Raw genomic sequence first — 19959 nt, forward strand, 5'->3', positions numbered from 1 at the left:
AAGGAAAATTATTAGTTTAGATGAACGGTACAATATACACTACATTGTACTGTTCATGTAAACTAATAAATACTTACTTAAACTTGAATAGAGAGAGATTCTTTACAGGAATGAAAGCTGAATAGTAAAGTACCTAAAAATTTTCTCACTTCCATCAGAGTAGGAAAATACAAAGTTTATCTGGCAAGAGCTAGCTGATCTTGGCCAGTCTTTCACGATGCACAATCTCTTTGGTTTGCCAACTGCTTGGCTGAAACTGGAATACACTTAACGAGCCAACAAATTGGCCATGAAAATGCTGCAAGTACAATGCAAGCACCCCATTGCCCCCAATCCAATCTCTCAGTATTGGCAAACCTCTTCAGAAACTCCACCATCACCAGTTGATGAACTATGGTTAGCCCAATGGTTGCTAAAAACAGTTTGTTTTTAAGTAACCCTTCAAATATATTCTTCTCCTCCAGTTTCCTTGCATTAAATTCATTGAATACTTGGCAGAGGACAAAAGTATTGAAAATGAGGGTGCTCTTAACTTTCTCATCCAAACCAAAGATGAATCCTCCCTTAAATTGTAGAACCAATAAGATTGTTACCTGATACAAGGCCTGAGCAATCAGATTCCTCCACATGATATTGGTTATAAGAGGTTCTAATTGACCAACAGGTGGCTGTTTCATGAGATCTTCAATTGGTTTCTCAGTGACCAATGCTAAAGCTCCCAATGTGTGTACTGCAGCCAATGGGACCTTATCAGAAGAAACAGCTGCAACAAAGTTGATGACAAGGGCAGTGATGCTTAATGTGAGCTGAAACTGAATGAACTTTTGAATGTTGCTATATATACACCTTCCCCACCTCAACAGTGTCACCACAGAGATAAAATTGTCATCTAAGATGACTATATCTGAGCTCTCTTTTGCCACTTCTGTTCCTTGGATCCCCATGGAAAGTCCAATGTCTGCTTCCTTTAGAGCAGGTGCATCATTGGTCCCATCACCTGTAACTGCAACCACATGTCCTTTCTCCTTCAAGCACTGTACCATCAGAAGCTTGTCAGAAGGGGATGACCTGGCCATTACACGGATTTTATCGATCTTCTCATTTCTCTCTTCAAGTGAGTAATCTCTGAATTGTACTCCTCCTACTACAGCTTCACTGTCCAAATCCTCTTCAGGATTGAGAATCCCACATCCAAAAGCTATAGCCCTTGAAGTATGCACACTGTCACCAGTGATTATTTTGATATTCACTCCAGCAGCTGTGCAAGATTCCACAGCTGTTCTGATTCCTGGCCGACATGGATTTTTCAAGCCAACTAACCCTAATAATGTTAGTCCATTTTCTTCTAATTTCTCAATAACCTGTCCACTTTCTTCTACGACTTCTTTGTGGGCAAAGGCAATGCATTGCAGGCATTTTTCTCCCATATTCTTAATAACTGTCCCAAGTTGCAGTGCTTTTTCCTCATCTATTACATTCAGCACCCCTGTTCTGTCATAATAAGTTGAACACATGGCCAATATCATTTCTGCAGCTCCCTTCCAATGAGTGTGAATCTTCTTCCCATTGTTCTTCTCCACCAAAACTCCACTTCTCATTTTCTCTGATTTGAAAGCCTCTACATGGATTATCTTATTGTTCTGCTTTACTTCTTCAATATTCATACCCAAATCAAACACGGCCCAAGAAAGTATTGCTTTCTCAGTTGGGCAACCAAAAATCTCAGGAAGTGATGTAGAATGTGGTTTGTGAACTGTACCAGCTGTGTTTAAACCAACAGCTTGTTGCAGTAGTTTAATAATATCACCCGATATATCCAAATAAGTGTCATCCTTCACTGCTTCCTTTCCAAGCCAAAACTCTGTTACTCTCATTTCGTTTAGTGTAAGGATGCCTGTCTTGTTTGTGCAGACTGTTGTGACTGAGCCCAATGTCTGGCAAGCGGATAGTTTTCTGACTAATACATTATTAGCCATCAAGCACTTCATAGAATAAGCCAGAGTAACAGCCACAGGTGAGCCCTCCGGAATAGCCACCATGCTGATAGTGACAGCAGCAGCGACAATTCCCACCATTGAATTCATTACGTCAACAAACTTAGTCTTTCTGCCATTATCCTTATTCACTCCATCATTTGGAGTGTTCCCTTTGAAGTATTGAATCAGCAAAACAGCGAAAACAAGCGCAGCCACCGCCAACCCAACCTTCCCAACATGAGATGTTATTTTGCTGAGGCGTGCTTGCAGTTGCATCTCCTCATTAAAGTCAGAACTTGTTGAACTCATCATCTTACCCCATGCAGTGTTCATCCCCACAGAAGTCACAACCATGAAACCAAATCCATCCATCACCTTTGTGCCTGATAACAAAAAGGGATTCCTTTCATCAATCTGAATGTGATGGCTTTCACCTGTGATGCTAGACTCATCCACCTTCAAGGAATACCCTTCTAAAAATAACCCATCTGCAGGAATCTGATCACCAATCTTCAAGCACACAATATCACCCACAACAACCTCAAAGATTGACGTAGGCTGGCGCCTCTCATCTCTCACAACTTCCACTCTGATATCGCTACTCTTTGTTGAGTGCTTCTCAAACTGTCTTGATTGCTCAAATTTACTCACTGCAGACACAAGAACAACTAAAACAATATCAACAACGATACTGCCACCACCATACCACCCATCTTTGAATCCATTTTGTTTGATACCAAAAACGAGAGAGAGTATAGCACATACCAAAAGTATACAAATAGTTATATCTTCAAAAACTTCAAATAACACAAAGCTAGGAAAGCCTTTTGGAGGTAGCTTTTGGTATCTATTGGTAGTAAAAACGTTCTGCCTAAGAATAAGATCAGCTTCGTCACCTTTTATACCATCTTTTACATCAGTTTCAAGAAGTAAAACAAGTTCTTTTACCCCTCCAAACTGCTTTAAAAGCTCAGAATTTTTATCCCCTACCATGTCATCAAGCTTTTGCCGAGCAACATTTAGAAACTGAACAGGTTTGGCATTTGGAGAGTCCTCATGGATAGGCTGCACATCAATGGCAACAAAAGAGAGGGTAGGCAAGAGAGGGCCATTCTTGTCAAGAACTTTCTTGAACAAAGAAACAAGAACTCTGGCAGAGTATATGGCCCTGAAAGCCAACCTCCATCTCCGCTTGGCACCATAAACACTTTGTCTGTCGATAAGGTCAACCTCACACTGCCTCAAAGACTCAGAAACTCTCTCCCTTATTAGCTTTTCCCGACCACCATCGAGAAATGAAATGGAATTGTCACTCAGAGAGTCCTCATCTACCGGCTGCACTTCAATGGCAACGTAAGAGAGAGTGCCCAAGAGAGGGCCATTCTTGTTAAAATCTTTCTTGTACAAAGAAACAAGAACCCTGATGAAGTATATCGCCATGTAAGCCAACCTCCATCTCTGCTTGTGGGTTTTGAAGTTCAACCTGCTTTCTTCATCACAAATGGCTATCTTGCTATGTTGTTGAAAGTTCAAAGAAGACATGGCAATATTTGCTATAACTAGTTTGGATCTGGGGCATTGATATATTGGAATGCAAGTTCCAGTAGGAATGCCATTGAAGTACTTTTTTTCTTCTTTGCTTAATTAAATTTGAAACTGCATGGAGTTTGTGCTGAAGTAACACAGCAAGTAGGTCGTTGAAACAACGCAAAGAGTAAAAACAAACAAGCTAATGTCTTTTGCCGACTTCAACGTGCTGCAAGACGTGTAATTTCATCGTGACCCGAAATTACACAGCAATTGATTCATCTGCTTCATTAGGGGCTTAGCCCCCTGCTTGAGTTAGGATTTTAACTTTCACACGTGATGGTCATCAGCTATTTGAGGTGTGTTGTTACGTTACTTACGTATACAATAAGTTTAGAGTTACACCATAATTTAAAACAAATTTCACAATTAAAGAGGCAAAATAGTGTTAATGATGGACTTATATAAGACTTAATAATAACCTCTCAACTTAATAATTGTAAACTTCACCCAAAAAAAAAAAACTTAATAATTGTAAAAATTTTTGTGTCAGTAACATTATTCCTAATATTTTAAAAATCTCATTGTTGAATCCAGTGGCAGAGCCAGGAATTTTGAGTTGGGGGGCCAAATTTTATATTCTGTCAAGATAAACTCAAATAAAAAATAGACACTCCCCTAAAAAATCCACATAATATGTGTATGTGTAAATATAAAATATATAAATTGTTTGCAAAACTTCATCCATGTTTGACAAATCAATATCATAATGTTATAATTGAATTGTCATTTGAGCTTTTTTATTTCTTGATAAAATCTTGAGAATAGAAAATTTCAACCAAATTGCATATATTATCAATGTTGAATGATTTGAATGTATTATTTGGAATTGAAATTGAGCTAAAAATTAGGCATTCCACACTTCCACTATTTACTCACAAAACTTACTACCTAACTATTTCATTCTATTGTAATTGTATATCAACTCTAATCTCTCTTTTTTTTAGGAAAAATTACTAAATTATTTTATCAATGCTTTCTTTTGGGGGGCCAACTCCTTTTTTTTTTCATATAACCTTTATATATTTATAAAATATACTTAAATTGTAAAAAGAAATTAAAAATTTTGGAGGGCCCAAGGCCCCCCAAAGGATACATGTGGCTCCGCCACTAGTTGAATCTCACATTTCATTTATTCTTAATACATACCTCAAATTTTGTTTTAATCAAATATCATTTACAATCTGATTCATAAAATCACGTTCTATTCTAAGTATGATTTTAAGATATTTAAAACTTGAAATTTAAATATTTTATATATGGGATAGATATAGGTTTTTGATTATCTTGATATTTTGCAAATATAAAGTGTATATAGATACAATGCAATACAACGATGAATCTGTCAACAACCAAAAAAAAAAAAAAAAAAAGCTCATCCATTACAAAGGCGTTAAGGGTCATATTGATATAATACATACAAGTCATCCTGTACAAATTAAGTTGTTAAGTGATGAAATTCAAACAAGACTTACATATCAAGTATAATTTTAATTTTAATTATTTAAAAAATACATTAGATAAGGGTTCCTATAAAAAAAAAAATAGAACATCTTTATTTAAACGTTATATATATATATATACACACACATATAGGTTTTATTAATTTGTGCCCTTAGGGCATACATTACTAAACCATTTTAGAAAAAATTTTATGGAAAAATGAAAAAGTTATCAACTTTTTTTACAATTTTTTCAATTCCCCATAAAATGTTTTCAAAAATGAATGATTAATGTGTGCCCTAAAGATATATATTAACTGAACCATATATATATATATATATATATAGATAAGCTTATCAACAGAAACAGAAAACTGTGTTTGGAAAGATCTCTCTTCAAACTGCATATCCGGAGGAGTGGGTTTTGAATACCAGTTTTTAGTAAAAGACATGGGTTTGGAGTTTCCAACAAATCTTTTAATTTCTGGTAAATCGTCATCAAAGATTCTTTTTGTAGAAATAAAAGAAACAGTATCAGAATCTGTATTTTCTTTAGAAACAATTTCTTTTTTAGAAATAATTCAAGCAGCCGGAGTACTTGTAGAAGTACCCTCAGTTTTAAATTTTAAATCAAAAAGCATTTTTTCAACAATTTCAAGAGTCTTGGACTAAGAAGTTTTAAACATAACTTTTTCTCTTTGACTGGGTAAATCAATCAAAGGTTTCTCAGTTTTAACATAAACAGATTTTTCAGAAACAGGTTTTTCAACAATTTTTTCTCCAATACGGTCAAGCTATTGACCAATAATATGCAAAGATTGATTAGTAAAATTGTTTTGTTCAATAAGACTAACAATGGGAGTCTGATCATCAGCAATTTTGAAAGGAGAGGCCTTCACTTCCTCTTTTGTCACTTCATCCTTCTTAGTAGTTATTAAAATTGTTTCAAGAGGAGGATGAGTAGACTTGACAATAGTCTTATCAGCTTTAACAAAATTTGATTTTTTTATCACATTTAAATGTTGTATTGAAACTTCATCGTTTGAAACATAATGGTTTTCAAGAAAATCAAAAAACAAAATGTGTTTCTTCAATTGATTCATCTTTTCTAACCATTTTCTTTTAACACGGTCTTTTTCAGACTGAGCAAAATTATTTTGGAAATATTTTCTTTTGTTCCTGTTCTTTGCAAGCATAAATTCATCATACAAAGAAACCAAATCAACTTCAAAGCTTTCATCCAAAATAGTCAAAACTCTTAATTGATTTTGGTAAACAGGGTTTTCAATAGGAGGAAAATCAGAAGGACAAAAAGATTTAGTGTCATCAGATTTAGTGTCATCTTCTTCTTCATTAGCAGTTCTACTAAATGGAGAGGAAGTTTCAGGTTTAGTAGAATAGTAAACAGAGCTAATTTGAGATTTATCACTTGAAATACCTTTTAGCTTTAAATCAGAGGGTTTTTCCAAATTCTTTTTCAAAAAATCATTAATCTCTTGATCTCTTTTTGAAATACTTTCAGATCCAGCAAAGGAATGTCTTCCTTCGTTAATCCTCAAAGGTGGATTGTTTTGAAAACTTATTTTAATAGTACCATCAAGATATTGTTGAATATGAGTGAGATCTAGTTCATCAAAAACAGGTTTAGCAGGAGGGGATTCTTGTTCCAACAACCAATCATTAAGAAGCTTAACATCTTGCCATTGAATCATTTTGGGAACTTGAATTTTAGCATCAGGGGTTGAACATTGAATTAACATGGTTTTACCAAAAGGTTCTCTAGGAATTTTAGCACATGGGTTTATTTGAGTACCCAATAGTTTATAATAAATGCAATAAATCAAAGCAAAAGGCTTACTGCCTTCTTCCATATGATAACCAGATGAAGCAATGTTCAAAGTTAAAGCTTTAACAATATTTGGATCATCCAAAGCAAGAGTAAGATCAGGATAATAGTTAAAATAAACAAGACCATCATACATAGAAGCAGTAAGCATACCAAGAATGCTATCTTTAAAAATCTTAAATCTAGCATCTCTTAAACACATGAGAACAGAAGCATTAATATCCTTTTGGGTAAGTGGTTTGATAGCAACTTAAACCATACCAATATGCAAATAACTGAATTTTTTAGCAGCAAGGAATTCATTAATATTTCTTTTAGTGAACAAACAACATTTTTCATGAACTTTTGAAATAGAGAAAATTTGTTCAACATTTCTGGCCTTGTAAGCAGAATAAAAAGTACTTTCAACAAAACTAGTTTTATAAACAGTTTTAGTATCAACTTTAGGAATATTCCAATTACGAAAATCATGGATCAACTCATTATCATCAATAGTGTGATCTTCTTCATTTACAATATCAGGAGGACAACTAGTCCTGGAGCTGATAGAGGAGTTGGATCTCCACAACCTATCCATACTATCCTAGGTTCAACACTCAGTTATCATGTTTTCCTCACAACTGTTGCATTTCGTAACACATAACCTTACCAACCTTATACCTCTCATGCCCTACACGCCCTCTCTTGGCTTAAACGGGCCTTACAGTTCAGTTCTAGGAATACCTTTATGACTAGGGTGGCGCCAACGACGGTAAGAAGGGAACACAACAACAGAATATCAAAGTTTCGGGTAGACACAGACAGAGAGACAAAAAACACAACCACACTATCACCGGCCAGAAAAGAGTGGCTCTGATACCATAAAGGAGAAAGGGACGCACAGCTGAAGGGAAGAAATGAAAGCACAGTAATAATGTAATGAAAATAATGTATGTAACTTGAAAATAAATAACTTGAAAGTAAGAGTAATAGTAAGGCGGTAGAACCAGCCAAGCAGTATATATGAAAATAGTCCAAAGTAAATGAAAGCAATTTAGAACCGTCCGTTATGACGATAATCTGTCCAAGGTGGCGGTAGCAACAAGTAGAATAATAAACATAAAACTGAAAATACTTGTTATTGAAAGTAGAATAAACACTTACAATAGTAGTGAATACAAGATCTCAACAGTACAAGTTAACAGTTACAAAGTTTGAACTAGTCTTAGTTACAAAGTTTGTAAAGTTACAAGGTTTGTAGTGAACAAGGTAGTAATAGTAGTAGAAATAAGGAATTCTCTTTCTAAGAAGGCTTCTTAAGAGAAGGAGTTCTACAGAAAGAAAATTCTGAAGTAAAACTTGTTCTAAACATAAGGGACAACCCCCCTTAAATAGGCAAAATTTAGAGTGAACAGTGTCATGAACAGTAATGGATGAATAGTGATAGTGAATAGTGACAGGTGAATAGTGACTAAATAGTAAATTTTCTTTTTTGCCTCCAAATTTTGGGGAATCATCAGTAGAGCTGGAATGTCTGAAAAGTTGAGAACCTAGGCCAAATAATGGGTGTCTTTAGATTCTAGACCACCTTTTAGACCATATTATTGGTGCCCAAAAGAACCAATCACAAGAGACCAAAAGAAAGAAACTTTGTCATCTTGTGCCAATTGAGAGTAATTATTAGTAATCTTCAGAAGCATCATATTGGTGGGAAACAAGCTTTTAGCAGTAGTAAACATTGAAGTTTTTAGCCATTGTGCAGGCCAGACAAATAGGAGAATCAAAATCTTCCACTAAATCCGGAGTATCTTGAAACAATTCCGATTTTTTAGCAACATATTCTTCAAAGCCATTGAAGTATTTTGGCTTTTGTGCAAGCCGGTCAAATAAGTAGCAGCAGTCTCAAACAGTAGAAATCTCAAGAATGAACTCATTAATTAGTGGAAGGAGCATCGGATGGATAACCATCAAAAGGATCAAAAGGGCTTTGTGGAGAATTACATTCATGCTCATGGTAAATAGCATAGTGATTACAGAATCCACAATATAAAATTGGCTCAAACATTGGAGTTTTCCTTGGGATGAGAAGACTTCTTAGATTACAATGATCAGTAATTTGCAAATGAGCAATGGCACCAGAATATGGTCTGGGACCAAAGATAGAAATCCTGTCTGTACTTCCCATGAAATGATAATTTTTCCATAAATTCTAAGCAACATTAATAATTTGGTTATTAAAATAATTTCTCCAACATTCTGCAAGATCAAAAGGATCATCAAAGGACAATTGAGAATTTCCTTCAAACCATGGCCCTTGGTGAGTGTGACTATTAATGAGAATGAGATGCTTTGAGGGTTGGACATTCATCCAGTTATCTCTTTCCCATTTTGGCAATGTACTCTAGCATCTGATGGAAACAAAAGGACTGTTAAATCCTTTAATAGCATCCTGAATAATTTATGGGAGTTGGCTAGCTTGATAATGGCTTGTTAATTTTATGAACTTGATAAAGCCATATTCAAACATTTGGGAAAGCCAGTTAGGGTCCCTGTCATCATCATCATCTGAATCTTCAGTAACATATGAACCATCATCATAATTTATCAAGAGGCCAGGAAATGGGTGTTTCTTTTCATACACTCTGAGAGTACTCCCAAAGTGTTCTTCCCAATCAAGTTGAATAAAAACATTATCACCTTCGTCTAATTCATCAGGATCAGGAATAGTGGCAGTAACAAGTTTTTTGAAATATTTGAACCATAGGTCAACAGCCCTAAACATAGCCTTGCTTCTTAGAATACGTAATTGTATATCCGTCGGCAAGTTGGCAACAACACTTCTTAATATAGATTGGGTCTTAAGGCTCAATCTAGCATAATTAGTGCCCATTATAGTCTCATTATCCATTGAATGGATTTCCTCTTTGCCAAAGAGTTGACAAATGTAGGCTTTAAGACGGCTTCGAAGAGCCTCATTTTCTGCAACAAGGTTATTTTCTAAAACAAAATTGTTTTCTGGAGCAAGGTTATCATGGTGGCTAATATAAGCCTCATTTTGAGCAGTAAGGTTAACAAGGTGGATATCAAGGGCTCTAAGGGTTTTTTGGAAAACGGTGATTTCTAGTAAAAGCAAATTGAAGGTTATCAAGAATGAATTTAATAGAATCTGGTAACTTAGAATAGATTCCATTGTGGAATTGTAAATTTCGAGACAAAACATCTTGTAAAGCAATTACCATATCACCACTGGAGTATGTCACCTCTGCCAGGACATCTCCTTGAAGGGATGTTGATCCACTAGGTTTTACCCCAGAAGATGCGCCTTCAAGCATTTTAAAAGGTTATCCCGCTGGGAGCCTTTTGTCTTGAGAATAGCCCTGTGCTGATGCTTTTCCCTTGTTCTTCCTCTCTACTGAGGAAGCCATAATAATCCACTTACTGGTGGTATAAGTATTAGTATTATTCCACTTATTAGTGGTAGTTATCCACGAAACATTCTCCGATTCCTGCGAAGAAACATTGATAATATTAGAATAGTTTATAGTACTTAACATTTTGGTATTATGAATATTACCTTTATAATCATCAGTGAAATTTTGGCAATAACTCATCACTAGTTCTTGAATAAGTTCATTCATGAGGGAGTCTTTCTTATAGGACAGATTATCAATGTCAATTTCAAACTTTGAAGCAAATTTGAATTCTACTTTTTGTCCAAAAGGATCAGTAGTAATTCCATCATGTTCAACGAGGAAAGGATATAAAACATTTATAAATGGCAAACCAAGAATTACTTTATCAGTCATGTTTTTGACAAGAACAGAAGGAATCTTGAAACATACATTATCATGACAAAACATGAGCATTATTCAACTCATATTTGATCTTCATTTAGGAACCATTAGCAGAAACCAATCTTTCCGTTGATTTTTCAAAATATTTTGAAAGAATCAATCCTTTTTTGATACAGTTCATATCCGCACTAGAATCAATCATAGCAATAACAGTGAAATGATAATCAGGAGAAATAACAATTTTAACTTTTATAAACCATTTTGGAGGAAGTATTTTATTAACAAGAGCAAGTTGAGGATCAGTGAAAGCATCAGCAATACCTTTATTAGAAAGAAGAGCTTGTTGACTGAATTCAGCTCCATCGTTGTGCTCATCTTGTTTAACTTTGTTCATTATCAGATTTATTAACATTTTTATCAATTTTTAACATTATCAATTCTTGTTTGAGATTATTGTTATCACTTTTCATGCTTTTAAATTCATGTTTTAATTCATTTATCTCTTGTTTAACAATATTAATTTCATGTTGGAGATCATTAAAAGTTAATTCTTTAGATTTCTTTTTATTAAATCTTTCCAAAATTTCTTCAAAGCTTATAGTTGATTTTAGTTTTTAACCAGTTTCTTCTTTCATCAAATTTTTCTTAAACTTATCCAAATATTCTTTTTGTAATTCAGGATTTTGAATTTGATTTATCAGTTGAATTATTAATTTTTCATCTTCTTCACTCTTGGTGAGAGCATTAACAGTTTTAACAACATTGCAACAAGAATCTCTACAACCAATTTTAACATTAGGAGAATCAAAAGAATTATCAGCAGATTGATAGCAAGAATCAGATGAAGAAGAAAAATCATCTTCCAAAGAATCAAACGAGTTATTTGATTCAAGGATTCTGAATAATTCTTCTTGCTCTTTATCATCAATATTTAACATGTTAAATTTGTTTTTTAACTTACCAAGTTTTTCCTTACAGTCTTTACTGAAGTGTCCAGGTTTACCATAGTTAAAGCATTTACCTTTATCTGATCTTTGTTTAACATATTTTTTAGAAACATTTTTCTTCTTAGCATAGAAATCATTAGGTTTAACAAAGTTATTTCTGTATTTTTTTTATATTTTTTATGGCTTTTATCATGTTTTTTACTTTTTTGCCTGGAAGGAGCAATAGGAGGCAAACCATATTGTTCACAGAAGTTTCCCATTTCATATTTAGCTTTTCTTTTATTCTTTAATTGGTGTTTTAACAATTTTTCATCATTACACATATTGATACCAAGTTTTTTAATAGTACTGAAAATGTCACCATAGGTTAAATTATCATAATCAATAGAATCATTTTTACCCATTAACTCTTGTTTTACCTTATGAGCAAAGATAGGAGGCAGATCGTCAATAAACTTTTCTTTCCAATAAGGCTTATGACAATCTTTCTGGAGCATCACTCTGGAAGTAAAAACATCTTGATACCATCTGTAATCAGACATAGTAGGACAACTCAAATTATTTAAATAGTCAGAAACATGAGATGAAATATTGGATGGAGTACCAACAAAATGTTTGAGAATAGTATAGATCAAGGTATTAACACCATCAAGAATACCACGACCGATACTTTGATCAAAAATAGGCAAACCTTCATCATTCTTTTTAACAGCATGTTTAATAGACTCTCTGGATTCTTCAGTGATATATGAATCCCACCATCCACGAAGAGTACCAGAAAAACCAGTAACAAGTAAATTAACAATTTCAGGTTGATAAAGATCATGGTTATTTTGATAAGCAATACCAACCATAGACATATGACTCATTTTTTTAATGATTTCTTGTTCAGACAAACCATCAATATTCCATTCATAAAGCCTTAATTTTGCATATTTATATCACTGTTAGAAAGCATTATCATACTTATTTTGAGTTAATTCATGCATTTTATATTTGGTTTTGGAATAATGCTGAATAATCAGTTTTGTGCTTAATTGAATCTTATTGCGTGAATTTATCTTTTGTAGGAAATGAAATTAAATAAGTTGATTTGTGCAAAGAAAAAAGCTAGTGGACTTTACTTTTACAAGGGCCATGATGAAGTTAAAGAAGGCCAACCCAATTAAATTTAAGTCCAATTGGAGCAAGGAATCAATAGAAATTTGCACAAAATCCAAATTCAATTTGGATTAGGATTCCAGTCTACACATCAGTTAGTATTTTTGGCATAACTTTTGGATCAGACATCCAATCGAGATGATTCAAGTTGGGCTGGAAAGTTAACTTAAAGGCTACAACTTTTTAGTTTACCAAAAATCCGAATTCTGACATTAAATGGGCCAATATCGTCGGTTAAGTGAAACTTAAAAATCTGGGATTTTTTTCAAATAAGAATTCAACTTGTATTAGGATTCCTTGACCTGTTTAAAGGCTTTTTAGGGTAAAATTCAGAGGAGGCTAGTATTAGGGCTGCAGCGTTGGAAGCAGGCAGCCGCATTTGGCTTCCTATGTGACTTTTCTCTAGTATTGTGACTATTTCTTTCTCTATTTTATTTGTATAGTTTAATGTTTAGTATTTTAATTTTGTGTTTTATTTCAATTACCATGAGTAGCTAAATTTATAATTGAGGTTGAGGATGAAACCTTGTTAAGGATTATCAGTATTATTTATGCGATTTGGTTTTTCCCACAATATTTGTTCTTTAATGATTTAAATTGTTCTTACTTCATATCAATTGACTAAGATGGGATTCTAGATATAAGTTCAATCATGTTTTTCTCATGATTTATGATTTGTGTTAATTAATTGAATGCTTGGTTTATTATTTCTTGATTTTAAAATTGGATATCTCTTGTGATTTATTTGGCTAGGGATACAATTGATAATTTGATTTTATACTTAAGAAGTAAAGAAGAACATGCCTTTGATTTTTAAAACAAGGATTTTAATGAGAATATTTTCCATGATAGCAAGATTGATTTCTAGACTATCATGCAATAGTTTTTTTTTTTTTTTTTTTTTTGAGACCAAGATTATCATATAATAGTTGGGAAAAATTAATGATCATAAATATATGCTGATATGAATTAACAAGGCGGATTCCAAAACCTTAATTCCTTTCTCTAGATTGTTTACATCTCTTTACTACTTTATATTATACCTTTGCTTAGTTTAATTATTTGCTTAGTATATTTAATTTCAAACAACCAATTTTTATTAAACTAGATTAGGATTAATTTAGTTAAAATTTGATTAATTTTGCTACGTTCATTCAAGTCCCTGTGGGTTCGACCTCATTCTTGTCAAACTTTATTTCGATACGGTTCGTACACTTGCGAGTACTTTAAAATTTCACAACAATATATATATATATATATGACATATTTTCAGCCAAAAAAATAAAAATTTATATTTGGGCCCCTCTTCTATGTTGCTTGGCCGTCTCCCTTCTAAAATCATTTGCCTAACTCATTCTAGTCTAGCCCGAACTCATGTAAATCCTTAGCCCAATGTTTGTAGCTTGGCAACTCTTTTACCTCACTTATTTGTGAACATTTTTATTTTTAGAAATGCTATGTCCCCAACATTTTCACAACGAATCTCAAGTAGTAGGTTATTACTGACTGTTATTAGTGGGTAAAAAAGTAATTTCAGTAAAATAGTAACAATTAACCACTTTGAATTTGTTATAAAAGTGTTGTAAAAATATTATGGACATAACGCGTCTTTTTTTTTTTTTTTTTCTTTTCTTATACTTGGGCTCCCCTTTGCTTGAAATATTGGGTCCATCCCAGACCACACCCAAATTTAAACTTTCCTTATGTGTCAATTAGTAATTGGATTTCAGCACTTTGACACGTGGGTCTACCATGGGTACCTATGCATGTTTTGTCAACTTATGTACTAATCATGAGTCAACTGTCAACACTTAAGTATGGTATAGATTTTAGTGTGAGAAAGAGTGTGTTCCTACAATTATTCCAAAAAAAAAAAGGTATATTACTCAGGTGAGGATGTTTGAAGAATGCATGGAAAATAGTATAATTATACGCTGACGTGCCACATGTGATAAAAATCAAATGAAGATTTTTATTTTATTAAAACTAGTCGCTAACTCGTGCGATGCACGGGAAAGTTACCAATTTTTTCCAAATGATGTGACATTAGCTATTGGAATTCAACATCAATTCTTTAGTAGCACGTTCTTATTTTTCAATTTCATTTATTTCATGTCTTCCACTAAATATTCAATGCATTCATTATATTTAAAAAATGTTGAAGTTTAGATATTGTTTTTCAGTTCCTCTTGATTTTAAAGACACAACTATTGAATCTCAACAACATACCAATGCAAATATTAATTACTTAAAATTCAAAAGAAATTATTTAAACATGATAAGTTACAATTCAAATTGAGTCTCATGAGTTTTTTAAATGTAAAGAGAACACTACAATATTTAGAAATTAGATGTATATAGACAAACAGTTAACACTATACTAAAAAAAATCCTCAAATAACTAAATATAAGAGTTTAATTCCTCTATGTTTCAATTTAAAACCATATTGTGCATAAAAGCAAAAAAATTTCCTTTGTTCCAATATGTCTTTAGTATCAAAATCACAAATTCTTTAAAACCAAATTGTGCATAAAAGCAAAAAAATTTCCTTTGTTCCAAAACGTGTTTAGTACCAAAATCACAAATTCAATAAAACCAAATTGTGCATAGAAAATCTTAGAGATTGAAGACAACTTTAAAGTGTTTTTTGTATCTTCTTCCTTTGTTGCTTTGTAGTAGTCCCTGAATATGCCCTTTTGTTTTCCTTGAGTACAGATGTTGGTGTGAGTTGCACATTGGTTTGAACATCAAGTTTTTGAAATTTTGTACAATCACCATCTTCTTCAATTGATAAGTTGTTGCTACATTCATTAGATCCCAAGATTACAAAAAAATCCAGATATATATTTTCAATCCGTAAATAGGCCAAAACCCAAGTGGGGGATTTCCATTGAATTTGGTTCAATTTGCAATGAGAGGAATAAGATGATGACATTAGAATTTAAAAGGCTATTTTATATACAAAATCAACTGTACAAAATCAATTGCTTGATGTCAACTGTACCCAAAATCAACCTCAATTCAAGACATCAATATACAAATTTTACATATAAACCACACATAATCAAAGCCATACTTCTAACAACAAAATATACCAAAGAAGAAAATGTTACAGAAAATTAATTTATATCTATGAAAAGAAATATATATATATATATATATATATATATATCCAAGCATAAAAGTAGATTTAAAACAGCAACCAAATATTTGCTGTAACTATTAAAAACCTGCTCCATATTTGTAAAGAAAAGAAAAAAAAAAGACATAATTTATTATGAACAATGTAATGAATAACTAACCTCAACGTACTCCACACCAATTTCATTAAGATTATCAGGAAGCAAGTTGATAACTCCAATACACTGCATTGCTGCCCATTAATTTCATATATATAATATATCCCAAACCAAAGTTAGATCCTAGGATTACAAAAAACCCAAATATATATTTTCAACCCATATACAGCAACTTCTTCATCAAAAACGCAAAACGAAAAGAAAAAAAAAAACTCTCACCACACACATACACAAATTATTACAATACTAATTTACAAATACTAATTTACCTCACAAATAGCATAGATCTTTTCTTAGGTTTATGTAGTAAAACTGACCACTATCAAAGTATTTGTATTTGCACATTTCTAGTAATTACACAATTTACACTTGGTCATTCAATATGTGAGATGAGACCAAGATACATTTTTCATAATGTTTCCCCTGGTTCAACTTATTTCCTTTTTCCTAATCCATGTTTCTAAATATGTATCAATTTTCACATGGGTCCCATCATTCACTATGTGAGCTGAAAAAAAAACAAAAAAACAAAACAAAACAAAACCACATTAATAATGTTTCCACTAGTTCATCCTATTAACTATTACCTAATTGGGAAAACAGTAGGGGGGGGGGGTCATCAACCTCAAATGTGCCATTTACAGTATCTCCATATTGTTCAATGAATTGGGCACAACAATTTTACACACCAATACACTGCATTGCTGCCCATTAATTTCATATATATAATATATCCCAAACCAAAGTTAGATCCCAAGATTACAAAAAACCCAGATATATATTTTCAACCCATAAACAGGCCAAAACCCAAGTGGGGGATTTCCATTGAATTTGGTTCAATTTGCAATGAGAGGAATAAGATGATGACATTAGAATTTAAAAGGCTGTTTTATATACAAAATCAACTGTCTGATGTCAATTGCACCCAAAATCAACCTCAATTCAAGACGTCAATATAAAAAATTTTACATATAAACCACACATAATCAAAGCCATACTTCTAACAACAAAATATACCAAAGAAGAAAATGTTACAGAAAATTAATTTATATCTATGAAAAGAAACATATATATCCAAGCATAAAAGTAGATTTAAAACAGCAACCAAATATTTGCTGTAACTATTAAAAACCAGCTCCATATTTGTAAAGAAAAAAAAAAGGGAAAAAAAAAGACATAATTCAGTATGAACAATGTAATGAATAACTTACCTCAACTTACTCCACACCAATTTCATTAAGATTATCCAGAAGCAAGCTGATAACTCCACCTCGCTCAGTTTCCACTAAACAAATTCAAACCCATAGCTCAGTTTCCACACAAAAACAATTCAAATTGACTAATAGCTCAATTTCCACACAAAAACATATATTCAAATTGATTATCTAAGTGTGTGCACAAAAACTACAATTCCACTAAACAAATTCAAACACATAGCTCAGTTTCCACGCAAAAACAATTCAAATTGACCAATAGCTCAGTTTCCACACAAAAACATATATTCAAATTGATTATCTAACTCTGATTCGAATGGAGGAAAAGAATGAAGAGAAAGGCAATAGCAATAAACCTAGAAATTGAACAGCCACGAAAAAAAAAAAAATATCGTGAAAGGTTTATATATATATAGTTATAGAGTTCTGATTTAGAAAAAAAAAAATATATATATATATATTATAGGTTTATAAGATAATACCTTTGGGTCGGTCTCGACGGGCTGGTTCGGTACAGAACCATCGAAGGTGAAGGGGACACGGCCCCACGACCCTCGACCCATACTTATTAAGGCGTGAGAGAGGGAGGTAGAGGCCGATCTGAAGCCACCCAAAGACCCACCAAACCAAACATCCACCAATCAAACCAACACCCAAACAACCACCAAACCAACATTCAAAGTCACCCAAACACCCAGCAACTACTGGTGAGCAAAGCCTATCACCCATCACCCGTGGCCCACAACCCACGGTGAGCAAAGCCCACTATCCATGACCACGACAAGTGAAACAGAAACCCAGAAATGAAAAATTTTCAAGCCACCGCTGCTTTCACTGTCTTCCTACCCCTACCACCGTCGTCCCTTGCCGCAACCTTCAAGCTTTTGAATTGAGAGAGACAGAGCTGAGATGTGAGAGAGAGGAAAGCTGAGAGTTGTTTTTCAAGCCACCGCTACTTTCACTGTCTTCCTACCCCTGCCGCCGTCATCCCTTGCTTCTGCCATCGCCGCAGCCTTCAAGCTTTTGAACTGAGAGAGACAGAGCCGAGATGTGAGAGAGAGGAAAGTTGAGAGTTGTGCTTGAAGAGAGAGAAAGATGAGGTAAAATAATAATTTCTTTTTTACATTCCCACCCTCGGATGTGGGGTTATTTCTCTTGTCTGAAGAAGGTAGATGATCGATGGTCGATGGTGGGAAAGGCAGAGAATTTGGGAAAAGGAGAGCATTGTGAACTAGAATTATTTTTTTCTAAATAACAATAAATATTAAAAAATTTAGTTAGTTGTCATGTTGTAAAAGAATATTGAAAACTAGCATCTCGAGTGTCTAAAACTCGAGTTCCAATATAAAACTCGAGTTTTTAAGTCTTGATTTGCATGTGGTGGTAGCTGATGTGGAGGAAAAGTCTACGTAGAAATCGAGTTTTTAAAACTCGATTTCCTGTGTGGAACTCGAGTTTTAAAGACTCAAGTTCCATAAAGAGATTTCACACCCCAAAACAGAAACATGAAGAACACCAAAACAGAAAAACACCATAACAAAAACACACAGAAACATGAGGAACACTCTAGAACATAAAGGAATAACCAACAAATCAGAAGAAACACGAAGGGACAACAAATCAGAAATCCCAAATCAGAAACGACGGAGGCAGTGGCTGCGAAGCTCTGTTGTGTTCTTCTTCATTGTGTTCTTCCGTCCCAGGAGCGACGGAGGCAGCGGTGGTGAAGCTCCGTTGTGTTCTTCTTCATCCTATTCTTCCGTGGGTTCCTGTTCTTCGTCGTCATATCGTTGCGTTCTTCAGGTCTTCGTCTTTATTCTTGCTTTGTTCTTGCTGCATTCTTTAGGTTTTGTGTTTCTTCAAGTCCGACAAAAATCGAGTTTGTAAGACTCGGTTTTGGTTTTTTAGAACTTGAGTCTTATAGACTCGAGATCTATGTGGCACTTCAAGCCTAGTCAGCAATTCACGGCAAGTGCAAAGCGAGTTTCTAAAACTCGTTTTTAAATTGGATCTTGATTTTCTAAAACTCGAGATACTAGTTTTCTTAAATCTTTCAAACGTTGCCTAACTTACTACATACAACCCCCTCACACCGTTACTCTGCAAATTCCCCAGTGAAAACCATCGTGAAAGGGAATGGGAAAGGATTTTTTTATTATTATTATTTTTTTAATTTTTTAATACTGTGCTTTTTGGTTTTTTTAGTTTTTATTTTTTTAATACTGTGTTGATGTGAAAAATTATGGAAGCTTTAAAAGCTTCGGTTATATATATATAGATAAGATGAGATGCATTGAATTATAACATTATAAGTCAATTTTTTTAAGAAAACAAAATAACTTTTAAAGAATAACTATTTTTGAAGAGTTATGAATTAACTCTGAATAGTCATGATTTTAAAAAGTTGCTACTGACAATGACGAGTCATGATGTTCTAATTAATACTCTTCATTGTCTAAAAATCAAGGGTCTAAAACAAATCTCTTAGATAGAAAACTTCAAATTATTGCCAGAAGTTGACCACTTTGTTTTATCTCAAATTTGCATTATTTTCCCATCATTAAATAGTGCTTAGATCATTAAACATAAGGGATATATATATCGGTTAGGATAACAAACAATTTGATAGGATTGACGATGGGTAACAAATTTCAGATTTTAAACTCGACCCACTAGTATATCCCCCTTCCCCCATCGCTCGAGAAAGTATACT

General features: G+C 33.5%; 1 protein-coding gene across 1 annotated transcript; it reads right to left on the reverse strand.

The window, feature by feature from the left end:
- Window positions 1-212: 212 nt before the first annotated feature.
- Window positions 213-3518, reverse strand: LOC115980163 (calcium-transporting ATPase 12, plasma membrane-type-like). The gene is made up of 2 exons (XM_031102444.1): window positions 3309-3518; window positions 213-3041 (listed from the first exon to the last, which is right to left on the reverse strand). The coding sequence occupies exons 1-2, from the start codon at window positions 3516-3518 to the stop codon at window positions 213-215; spliced, it is 3039 nt and encodes a 1012-aa protein (XP_030958304.1).
- Between the last annotated feature and the right edge of the window lie 16441 nt (window positions 3519-19959).

The sequence above is a fragment of the Quercus lobata genome, chromosome 3, assembly GCF_001633185.2.
Source record: "Quercus lobata isolate SW786 chromosome 3, ValleyOak3.0 Primary Assembly, whole genome shotgun sequence".
NCBI classification, from domain to species: Eukaryota; Viridiplantae; Streptophyta; class Magnoliopsida; order Fagales; family Fagaceae; genus Quercus; species Quercus lobata.